At 35.1% G+C, this 12,913-nt stretch overlaps 1 protein-coding gene across 1 annotated transcript in view; it reads right to left on the bottom strand.

Moving 5' to 3' along the window:
- The window catches only part of ABHD2 (abhydrolase domain containing 2, acylglycerol lipase), a 58,038-nt gene extending 45,614 nt beyond the window's left edge, over positions 1–12,424 (bottom strand). The window contains exon 1 of the mRNA XM_044660140.1: positions 12,360–12,424. Coding sequence (XP_044516075.1) covers positions 12,360–12,424 — 65 coding nt within the window. The remainder of the gene's footprint in view (positions 1–12,359) is intronic.
- Between the last annotated feature and the right edge of the window lie 489 nt (positions 12,425–12,913).

Here is a 12,913-nt window from a genome sequence, read left to right as displayed (position 1 = left end):
TTCAGGCTCACTTTTTATACATTTCTGAGGTGAAAGAAGTTCACTTACTGCAGTTTCTTCTCCTTGGATTTCTCATTTATTAGTCAGACTAGAGTTGGTATGTGGAAGCTGGGTAGTCTGCATACATTCATGTTGCCATCTTGTCTGGAAGTCCTCAAAGTGCTTATATGCTCATAGTATCCCTGTGATGTAAATGCTGTCATCACCCCCATTTTACAGATGATGAAACTGATGTTGAGAGAGGTTCAGGATCACTTAGCTAATACATTTCTGAGCAAGATTTGAACTTTGAGTTTAGTGACTTGGCTAGGGTCACACAGCTAATATGTAGATGGGGCAAGATTTGAACTTGGGTCTTCCTGACCCTTAAGCCCAGTATTTATCTACTCTGCCACTGAGAGGTTTGAAAAAATGTTTTTTATTGGGGTAGTGCTTAATAATCAACAAATATATTGCTGCCTTCTCTATATTAGGTGTGAGGGTTACACATTAAATAAAGAAGCAGCCCTGGCCCCCAGGATCTTCCCCTCCATGGGGACAGAGAACATGGATGTATCTCAACACTTGACACAGGAATAGATATATGTAAGTGGACACAAAATACAAACAAAACAAATACAAAGTAATTTGGCAGTTCAGTGGCACAGTGGATAGAGCACTGGGCTTCAAATGAGGAAGAGTACAAATCTGGCTCCAGACACTTGCTGTGTGACCCTGGGCAAGTCACTATCTGCCTGTTTCTTCAAATGTAAAATGGGGATGATTACATCTTGCAGGGTGGTTGTTAGGCTCAACTGAGATATTTGTAAAGTGCTTAGCATAGGGCCTGGTCCAGATAGGTGCTCCTGCTTTATAGGGGAATGCAGTAGGAATTAGGAAATTAGGGAAGGATTCAAGAAGAAGGCAGTATTTGAGCTTGATTCTAAGAACCAGGATTTTCTTAGTTTTACATGTTGGAGCATATCAAAAAATGGCAGTCTGCCTGGGCATTGTGATGCTACAAGTTGCTCTCCATGGGGGTCCTAAGCATTAAAGCCAAAGGGGACTGTAGCATTGCAGCTAGGATACTCCTCGTGAGTAAATTGAGGGTCTTGGTTTGATGAACTCTGGGTTCCAGAGAGGTGGGTGTCACAAAAATTTTAAGTGAAAGGTGGGCTTAAAACTCAGGCCTTCCACTTCTAAGCCCAGAGCTCTTTCTGGCTGTAATTGGAAGCGTATTATTAGCTGCAATGTGCACCTCTTTCTCCTCAGATCTACACATGAAAAGTTGACAGCTTTCCAACATATAAATACCTTAATAGCAGGGTCTTAGAATGTCTCTGTAACCCTACAGAGTGCCTACTGCAATGTCTTGTACTTAGTAGACACACCAAATAGATTCTGATTGAAAACAGTGATTGGGACTTCATAGCACTGGCATTTTAGTTTGTGCTTCTGAGGCTGACTGCCAACAGACATCCTCACTATCAATTTGTTAAGTTCTAAAAAGGTATAGAGAATGTTTTATAGATGGCTAACAGTGTTAGGGTAGAAGAAAATGTTAATGGCCCCCAGATTTTCAAAACTATTCCATAAATTTTTTCATCAAAAGTTCTTCATGAACCTTAGCAAATATTAATGATTCAAATCTTATTGAGTTAATCATATTACTGGGCACATACCCTAAGAAAGTTAAAGACAGAAAGAAAGGCCTCATATATATATCTCAGTAGTAGGATTTTTTTCTGGTAACAAAAAAAACGAATTGGGAAATAGCTGAACAAATTGTGGCATATGGATGTAATCAAATATATTTCACAAGAAACGATGAATGGAAGGAATTCAGAGAAACATGGGAAGTCTTGTATGAAATGATCCAAAGTAAAGTTAGTAGAGTGATAAGAATACCACATACTGGCTATACCAATGTAATTGAAAGAAACACTTGAAGGCAGCTGAACTCATCTTAACTGAAAAGATTAGTCTTGATGGTACAGAACAAGTAATGAAAACACATTTCTCTCTGTTAGTATAAATAGAGAGGACAATGGAAATGAATTCTTGTGCAAATACATGTGTAGTTCATTTTGTCAGTTTCTTTTTTTTTTTTAACCCTTACCTTCTGTCTCAGAATCAATATTGTGTACTGGTTCTAAGGCAGAAGAGTGGTATGGGCTAGGCAATGGGGGTTAAGTGACTTGCCCAGGGTCACACAGCTAGGAAGGGTCTGAGGACAGATTTGAACATAGGACCTCCTGTTTCTAGGCCTGGCTCTCAATCCACTGAGCCACCCAGCTACTCCCAGTTTATTTTCTTAAGTGTTTTTCTTTGTAGAAAGCTCAATGTAGAAAGCTCAATGAAGAAAGGTAGGGAGTTTAGCATAAAAAAAACCAAAGGGCTTGAAAAACCTTAATGTTTACTAATCAAATCAAGATGCCAAGAGAATACCAGAAATAATACAATTCAGTGCCTTTGGGTAAAAAATAAGAACAAACTCCAGTTTAACTGAAATTGCCTGAGGTTAGAGGTAGTGGTTAGAACATTAATTTGGGATCAGCAGATCTATAGTCTAGTCTGTCCTCTGCTATGGCCTGGTATGTAATCTTGAACAAATCACTTACAACTTTTTGTACCTGTTTCCTCATCTACAAAATGAGAAAGTCAGTGTGTTATTGTATCCATGAAAAGCCTCTGAACATAAAAACACCTTAATGTTTGCTTAAATGAATGGAAAGTAACATCAACAATTTCTTAGTCAAGGAACTATTACTCAGTAGGGAGAGGTACTGCATAAAACACAAGGAAATATTTAACAGGAGTAAAAAAAGAAAATAAAATCCTCAAATTGACATTTGGTCATAATTCCAAGAATTCCATTACTTGTTGCCTCTCCCTACCCCAATCTTCCACCTCCCAAACTTCTCAAAGCAGCAGAAAATATTGACTTTCAGTTAGTTCTGGGTATGTCTCCCCACCCCTGCCAAAAGAATGATTCTTTATATTTTATTTGGGGCAATGGAATCTACAATGACTCAGAGAAAAGAATGTACACACCCCATTGACTCATAAGGGTACTTCTAATGCTTCTGCAAGATTCTTTATTCAAGTACTTTGCTGATGAGATATGAGAATGATACTTCAGGGTAAAAGGATAATGATTAGTGAAATTTTAGGAAAAAAAAATAAAAAAGAGTGAGGGAAACATGTTAAAGAAAGTAGAAACCTTGAACCATAATAATCAGGAAGGTATACTGGGCCCAAGAACCAAAGCAGGTACTTCTTCCAATCTTCATAAAATAAAATCTGAGGGAGAGGAGGAGTAAGGGAAAAGAGGAGAAACATAACCATGTCCTTATTGCTAACTCTTTGTTACCCTGAAAAACACTGCTAATTATATATGATGAGAACCTATTGTCTCAAAAAGTCCAGTTGCCTTTTATCTGATTTATAGGGCAGTAAGTTTCCAAATATGGGGCTTCAAAGTTATAGTAAATACTCAGTTCTTTTGCACAAAAAGGTCAGATTACTAATTAGAAGTTTTAAAACCATAGGACATAGAATGTAAAGTGGAAAAATAGATGTCTTACAATTATTTTTATTATTTAATACAGAAAAAATAATATTTTGTCTATTCTTTTACACACTAAAAGAGCAAAACAAATTTTGGAGAGCTGCAAAAATGATCTAGAATTAACTACTTTTGTTGCATTCAGGAGGCTTTTCTACTCATTTCTTCTTTTTAATACTAGAGTACTCATCAAATTAAAAAAGAATACTCTTTAAAAAGTTTCCGAAACTAGCTTAAACTATAAACTTAATGATTAATATATCTAGAATTGAGTTCAACTCTTTGAATGATAAAATGTCATCATGAGGTAATTTAACTAGTTAAAAAACCAAACACATTAGAATTTATATATTAAAATAAATATTTTGCTTATTTTAAAAGAGAGACCTTGGGATGTTGTTTATTCCAGCAAGATGCCATTGTTTGAAACATTTTTTAGACCTTCACCCTTGGAAGTACCTATAGATCCTGAAGCTTCTCCACCTCCCCCCACCCCAAGTCATAATCTTTTGACTACCATCAATTGTGTTAAGTTTTTATCCAAGGCAAATATAGATATTAATCTATATATATACATATATAATCTAAATATAGATATAAAAGTAAAGGCAGTAGACTGATTTTCTTATGTGCCTTGCAAAAATGGTTCCAAGGCTATTACAGTATAGAAGTTCCCAAAACTTTGAGCAATGGCAAAACTGCTGGAATGTTTAACTTCAAAGAAGTCTATTTTCAAGGAGAATACTAATTCGAATTCATAAATTCTGATGTCTCATTAAAAAACAAATCCATAATTTTTTAGTCACAGTTTCTAGTAGGTATGACACCATTCATCATTATTAACTTTGGAGGTTTTTTTTTTTTTTTTTTTTTTTTTTTTTGCACACACAGAAAATAATGTGCTATTCTATACACCTCAGTTGAGAAAAGAGCTTGGGATGGATCAGAACAGGTAGATGGTGAGGGGAAAGTGGAAATTGCTTCATCTTTGTGAAAAAAGGAAACAAAGTCTGTATTTATGAAGATTTCTTTCATCTCTGTCCCTCCCAACTTTCCTAAGGGTAGAAAATTAGGTCTTTGCACTTGTGTGCTACAGGCAATGTTTGAAAAATGAGCTGCAAGTGTGTTACAGGCCACTGGAAGCTTTGAACCTTCATTGTAAAACGTGATTTAACTTAACACAAAATACCTTCATGCCATGGAGATCAGGCAATAAAATACATAATAACAAAAAGTAATTTAAAAAATGTTCTGCCTTAGGCCCAGGTCATCCCTTGTTCTGACTCAGCACCCTCCTAACCCACCACCTAGCTAGATAAAATCTTTCCTTTAATCTCCTAAAACATTTTGTTCTTCTTCATTACACTTAAATATTCTACCTTGTTATGGTTATTTGTGAATGCCTTTTCAACTGTACTATGATGTAAGCTCCCTAAGAGACTGTTTTACTGTCATCTATTGGACATTGTACTACACATAGTAGGTATTCGACTCATAGGAATATGTTAAGTAACATTAAGAATAGGTAACAAATACTATAAAATTACATCAGAAGAAATCTGGAAGTGTCAACAGATCCATTCCCCTGTTTTTAGGCAAGACTAAATTTTAACCATCCCAGATATCCAGAAAGTGCTTTGGAGTCCTTGGTAATAGGCACTCTGATAACAATAGTTTATAGCATAGTAGGCCTTGTAAGAAAAATGAAAGATCACCATGTTTAAAAAAGAAAAATTCTTATCAAACAGAGCTGAAATTCTCACTGACTCAGTTGAACACAATGCACATAGCACAGTTCTTTATTTTCAAACAAGCAGAACTCACTAAAAAACTATGATTTCTTAGACTAGCCAGAAGGAACAGATGTAGCTCAAAATTCTGTTGACCAAAAAAGAGGATAATTTTTTTCTCTGTGACTTTTTCTAACTTATGAAGGGACAGAAAAGCTTGATTTGAAAACTAAGGTGTTAAAATTTTTGATAAGTCTGAAGAGATGATTCAAGCTCAAAAGCCCATTAAAAAATCTCATTAGACGATGGAGTTTTTAATAGTTTAATGACTTTTTTTTAATGTCTTTACTTTTTTAACATGGTTTTCTAGACTATGAGTGCTTGATGAACACTCAGAAAAGGCTTGTTGGCTGACACTAGCTCACAATGCTATTTATTTCTCTGAGTTCCTAACACATTTGTATGCTCCATTCATTCCAAATACTACACGATACTATGAGCATTCAAACTAAACCCTGGAGTATTTTGTGACAGCCTTTGTTTGTATTGAATGATCTCTCATTTTTTCTAATCTTTCTCCCATATCTTTTTAACTAAGCTTCCTTCTGAAGGTAGGGCCAGGTTTTATACTTTTTTGTGTTGCTCCAACAGTACCTTGCAAATAGATATTTGCTAGTTGATTTAAACCTTACCCTTAGGACTATGGCCTTTCTCATTTTATTTCTTTCCACTACTCCTACTTCTTTAGTATCTTGCCAGCAAAACTGATAACTTTTTATTATAGTGTTAGAAATACACCAAGGCATTTATAAATTATAAAAATCCAGTCTTTATCAGACTTGATGTATCTTCTTATCTCATTTGCCAGGCTCTTGACAACAGGAGGTGATGATAACGTTTCACTCTCTGGTTAGCCTTTAGCCACAAATTCTTAGGTTATTTAGTCCTATCCTTGATGACTTGTAGATCTACCCCCCTTGTTCCAGTTTCATGACTTCTTTCTCTTTAATTCTTCCTTAGTGAGTTTATTCTACCTAGATTTTAACTACTCTCTCCTTATTAAGTCCTAAGATAAGAAATTTTATTTTATTTTACTTTGACTCTTTGTATTTGAACAGATTTCCCTCACCAAGTGCCCCTTTGCTCTCAAATCTTTTCTTAGCTGACTTGTATCTGGTTAGTTAATGGGGTCCGTTACTAATATGGACTAGAGGGCTGTAGATCATACTTTCAATCATCTGAGTCTTAAAAAAAAGCTTTTTATTTCTCCTTATCCCTCTCTCTCCTACTGCCAGATCACCAACCATTAAGATGAAACATATTCTCTTACACATTTCGGGGCCTCAATAGCATCTTGAACCCCACACTGACATTTTGATTGTTTTTGTGCCTCAGATCAGGGAACATTCTGTTCCACAATATTTTTTTGTGCCTATGTGTGAAGGGAGGGGAATCAAGGGAGAGAACCATGGGTTCTAAGATATCTTTGACATCTAAAATGCCAACCTATTCAATTGTTTCCTTTGATATGCTCTGGGTTCTGAAATTGTGGGACTTAGCCCTGCTTCAGTTTTCCACTGCAATGACATATGTAAGAGATAAGAACTGTAGTCAACTGGGCCATAGCTGATGTTCAAGTTCTCTATATTTTCTATCTGAAGAGTCATATTTTAAACCTAAAAGGGAATTAATAGAAGTAGTTAATATTTATATGGTGTACTCCTCACAACATATGAAGTACTATTATTATTCCCATTTTGCAAATGAAGAAAGTAAAGAGGAGAGAAATTAAATTATTTGTTTAAAGTTAAACAACCAATAAGTATAGGAGTAGGAATTTGAACCCAAGTTTCTTTTGACTTTTAATTTCAGCCCTCTTTCTGCTACAACCTCTTTCTGCTGTTATTCCTTATAATTAGTTTAGTTCAATCCTGTCATCATGTTATAGATAAAGAAATTGAGGCCCAAAGAGATCAGAGGCAGAACTGGAACTAGAAAGAACTCAGACCTCCAGAGCTACTTCCATCATGCTACACTGGGAGTCATTATAAACATTCTCTCCCCCACCTAACTCTCCAATACAATATCAATAGGTAGGAGACAACCAAGAAAGTAGACATTATAAGGAATTAGGGGTAGTAAGGACCTGAAAAAATCACAATGTCTATAAATATATAGATGATGAAGAGTGAGTTGTAAAGTGCTTTGTCTACAGTCACATCTTGAATTAGGTAGCAGAACCTGCCTTAAGACTGTTAAAAATCTTGGAAGTAACAATTTTAGATGAGAAACTCTGGAATGTTGACTCTGAGGTTGTATATGAACTCCTTAATCATATTCTTTTACCCAATATATGGCAACAGTATTGATAAAAAAAACATCAAGTAATGAGGATTAAAATATAAGATACTGACTGAATGAGGAATAGGAGTTTCAGTTTTATCATCAGCTTAGTGTCTGCTGGTCTAAAGAATGGCTAGGCAAATCTTATTTTCTACCCAAACACACTTGCAGTAGCCTATTTTTTCAGCTATAAATTGAGTCAATAATAGTAATTATTTCACAGGATTAAGAATTACATCATATAGGTACTTTGGCCTAAAAATTCTTTAGAAGGGGCTATAGTACAACTGGAATCTCTTTATGACAAGAACACAAGAAATGCCATACTGGCTTATATCCAGTATTTTATTTCTGTGTAAGAGTATGACTGTCCTCTAAGGTGTCAGACTCAACAGGTTAGGTATTTATTCTGACTTTTCTTGACTTCTAAAAAGAAATTAAAGGAAAAGGAATTAAATTAAAACTTAAAATTTCTAAAAAGAAATGAAAAATAACCTGTTAGAGATCTCTTCTCTCACCTATGCATTTTCTTTATTTACCTTCTTGAATGTAGTATATGATGATATAAATTACATAATACTTTGTGTTGGTATAGTACTTTACAGTTTTTCAAAGTTCTTTCACATACATTATCTTATTTGGTCCTCACAATAACACTGTGAAGTGGGGATGGGGAGAGTTACAGTAGTTAAGTGCTTTGTTATGACCATACAGAGTCAGGAACCTAACTCAGGTCTCTTGACATTTAGTCTAGTGCCCTTTCACTATATATATATTAAATATACCAGGGAGAACATCTAGTTGTTCTCACTTCAGAGACTAATAGTTTCAATAAACTAAAAAAAATTTTTTTGATCAAGATGATCCAGTAGTAATAGAAATTTTCATGTATTTTAGATTTGATGGTGGAATCTATACCTAAAAAAGCTTCAGAAGTAAGTAAGTATATTTCTTTTCATAAGATTGAGACCTTCAGGAGTTGGAGTGCTTGTTCACTATTTGTTGGCTACCAATCAGAGATATTTCAGTAACAGTCTGTGAAATTGGTTCTAATGTTGACTTGTTTAATGAGGACCAACTAAATGACATCCCGAAGTCAAATGTTAGTAGAAGGGAGAATAAAGAAGAAACAGACAACCCCAATTTTGTGTATATGTGTGTGTGTGTGTGTGTGTGTGTATGTATTTTCAGAAGTTGTCAATGCAATAATCATAGCAAGTGGTGACATTAGAAAAGTAAACCTTTACTCATTTTTATTTGTTCCACCCAAAATGTATCTGGATTCTGATTGTCTTAGAGAGGAAATATGACTTAAATCTAGATACAGAAAAGTTTTTAGGAGTGAAGAAAAACTGTTTACAACCAGTAGAAAGTTACCCCAGATCTTCATAATTTGAGAAATTACCCATAGCCGCCACCTGGAGTGCCTTAAAAACTCAGAACTCATTCATCTGATCTCTAAAAGAAAAAAAAAGATACCTGATGACATTGGAATAATTTTCCTACAGGATTTGTGGTTTTTAAGGTTTTATACTAGCACAGAGATTATTTTAATGGTTACACTAGACAAAAACCACTTGTGAATCTAACACTCAACTGGAAGCCAAAAAACCCTGGATTTCTTCCTAACCTGATCTGTGGGCAAAGTCAGACAACTTGTTTGCCCTTTCTGTCCTTTGTAGGTGCGGATGGAGGGAGGAGGTAGAGGGCTTCAGATAAGATTGTAACACTCTCCCTCCAAAAGGACTCTTCTTAAGGCTTCAGTGCTTTGCCATGAAGCTCCATTCCACTTTTTCCCTGAAAGACCTCATTCTTAAAAGCTGGCAAACAACTGATTTTCTTGGCTGTAATGTTCAAATGTTGTAAAGCATTAAAAGGCAGGTTAATGTGTGTGGGATGAGTGGTTTAATGTGAAGTGAATAAGGAGAAATGGCTTTCATTCATTTACATCACTATTTTTCAGGGAGACTGTCCATTATAATGGGACTTGTTTGCTTTAACAGGGACTAACATTCAATAAAGAGGCAAAATGTTCAGTTTTACAAGAAATGTTATCTTTCACCAAGAAAAATAAAGATACTAGAAGACCTTTGTTCTTGTGATAGGATTTATTTTTAGCATTAAGATATGGGCCTGGAATGACTAACGAACAGATTATAAGGTCATACAGTTTAAAGCTAGAAGGGACTTTAAAGATCATCTAGGGTCAACTTCTTCATTCTATAGATGGAGAACCTGAGGCCCAGAGAGTTTAAGTGATTTGTCCATGATCTCTTTCCACTACATTTTGACAGGAAATTGGGGAGACTAATGGAATTAATAAAAACCTTTGTACTTGGAATTCCTCCCCAAAATACATATATGTGTGTGTTATATGTAACATATGTGCACATATGTATATAAATAATGATCCCATTTCTCTCAGTCCTTTTCATCTTCATCATAAATCCATATCTAGCATTGTTATTCCTCTCCCAAGAAAATAAGTTAGTGGTGTCTTTCTGAAGATAAGAATTTATCAGTAGCAAATATTACCAACATAAAAACACCTCTGTATTTTGAAATATGGTCAATTCTGTCCTTTTAAGTTATACTTTTTATCTTTCAATACCAGTTTCATGACTACAACCAATGGTTTTAACTTGTATGAAAAAGCAACTGGATCTTTCTTTTTATCAACTGGGACAAACCTATATTGGGGCTTTCTCTTCCTCTTCAGTATGACTTCAGTCATCTCCTCAAAAACTCTCTTTCTAGAGAGGATGACTTTAGCTCCAAAGCACTGATTTTATGAGAAGAGTAATTTCAATATGGCAGGTAGCTCCATATGGTTCTGGATAATAGTTAGTGACAGAAGGAGGTGAGGGAATCTCACCAGGTTCCCAAATCTTAACCCAACCCTCTGGTGTGCCCGGATTACTGATGGATTGTGCACTGGGTGAAAGAGGAGGACTAAGACCACTATATTTTCTGTGATAAACTGACACAAAGAGCAAGAAATATAATTTGTGGTTGCTTCCTTTTAGGGGTTGCTATGCACATCATAATCTACATAGTTTATCACATAGACTCTAGAGGTAAGAAAAGTTGCGGATAGGAAATGATAAATTTCCTCTGATAATTATGTTTAGAATCAAACATCTTAGACCCATTGCAATAATATTAGCAAAATGCTCAGCTTTTCAGAATGTCTATTAATAGAATTATCAGCTCTATCCTTTGAAAATGGCACTTTTCTCCATTGATTACCCAGATATTTCCATGGCAGTCACATATATTTTCATTGCTCTTGCTAGATGCTGTACTAAGGACCTTCTGTTCTTGAATTACAAGATTATGCATGGGAAAATTCCACTACAGAGAATCCTTCTCTTTGAAGAGACAAAAGAAGACTAAGGAAACTAAATGAAATCTTTCTTGCTTAATGTAACCTAGATATTCAAATATAAGCACCAGGCAAAATCTATCCATATATAAGGTCTACATTGTTTTTACTGTATATGTTTTTTAACCACAAATGTTTAAAAACAACAAAACAACTACATAATTTATTTCAGTGATGTAGCTATGGCTAAATTAAAATGCTATCACAAAATAGAGAAACCATAATTCTGTAACATTAAGGTTGAAGAAAGAAACTTGGTGTTACTAGTAGTCTGAGCAATTTGAACTCAGTTTAACCAGGTCATCCAAGGTTTAACTCCATATAAAGTGATTTAGTTAAATCTCTGAGATCAACATATCAAAACCTAAATCCAGTAAAGCCTCATCATAAAGAACCTTAGTATTTCATGGACTCAGTTTTAGTGCCTGTCAAACCATACTCATAGGATTGCACAATATATAATCCTCTCTCTCTCTCTCTCTCTCTCTCTCTCTCTCTCTCTCTCTCTCTCTCTCTCACACACACACACACACACACACACACATACACACTAATAAAGTTCATATATATGTATGTATATATGTATGCATATGTATATATGCATGTGTTTACATATATGGATTTTTAAAGTTATACTTTTTATATATGCACACATATATATGGGTAACAATTAGTTTGGCTTCTGGACCGTAGTGTTGATGAAAGGGGAGTTTTATGAAATTAGGCTGGGAAGGCAGAGCCAAGCAAAGCCAAATGATGAAAGATGTTGAATTCTAAACTAAGGAGTTTTTATTTAATCCTATAAGCAATTCAGAGATACTGACGGTTTTTGAGAAGGGAAATGGTATGCTCAGAAATAGTTACATATGTGTTTGATAAAAAAGACACATAGTAAATATACTACGACAGATNGATGTGTATAAGAGACAGCTCTCTCTCTCTCTCTCTCTCTCTCTCTCTCTCTCTCACACACACACACACACACACACACACATACACACTAATAAAGTTCATATATATGTATGTATATATGTATGCATATGTATATATGCATGTGTTTACATATATGGATTTTTAAAGTTATACTTTTTATATATGCACACATATATATGGGTAACAATTAGTTTGGCTTCTGGACCGTAGTGTTGATGAAAGGGGAGTTTTATGAAATTAGGCTGGGAAGGCAGAGCCAAGCAAAGCCAAATGATGAAAGATGTTGAATTCTAAACTAAGGAGTTTTTATTTAATCCTATAAGCAATTCAGAGATACTGACGGTTTTTGAGAAGGGAAATGGTATGCTCAGAAATAGTTACATATGTGTTTGATAAAAAAGACACATAGTAAATATACTACGACAGATCTGCAATATCACAGATGTGGGCATGGTCTGTGATGTAGAAAGATTGCAACTCATCCATGATGACTCATTCTGAGTGAGTCTTGACTAAATCTTCCCATAAAATTACCACTGGGGTCCTTCCGCCTTTTCTTGATCTTATAAGATGTTTTGTAGCCTGCATGTCATATCTACCATATGGCTCTTTGATGCCCTTTTGATAACTTTTAATCTGAGGTTTTATGTCTTATAATTCATAGAACAAAGCTGTTTCCACAGCAGGAATATACATATGCATACCTACATGTAAAAACACATGTACTATGTATATACATATAAACCAGTCAATAAATATTAAGTGCTTACTATGCACTAGGCATTGGGGATACAAAGAAAAGGTAAAAAGCCAGTCTCTGCTTTTGAGGAACTCAGACTCTACAAGCTATATACAGGATAAATTAGAAGGAAGGTATTAGAATTAGGAAGGTTCAGGAAAGGGCTTTCTATAGAAAGTGGGATCTTAGCTGAGACTTGAAAGACAGGAAAACCAGGAGGCAGACACAAGAAGGAA

The sequence above is a fragment of the Gracilinanus agilis genome, chromosome 2, assembly GCF_016433145.1.
Source record: "Gracilinanus agilis isolate LMUSP501 chromosome 2, AgileGrace, whole genome shotgun sequence".
In the NCBI taxonomy this organism is placed as follows: Eukaryota; Metazoa; Chordata; class Mammalia; order Didelphimorphia; family Didelphidae; genus Gracilinanus; species Gracilinanus agilis.
The sequence above is the reverse complement of the archived record's forward strand: the minus strand, read 5'-3'. Positions and strand labels throughout refer to the sequence as shown.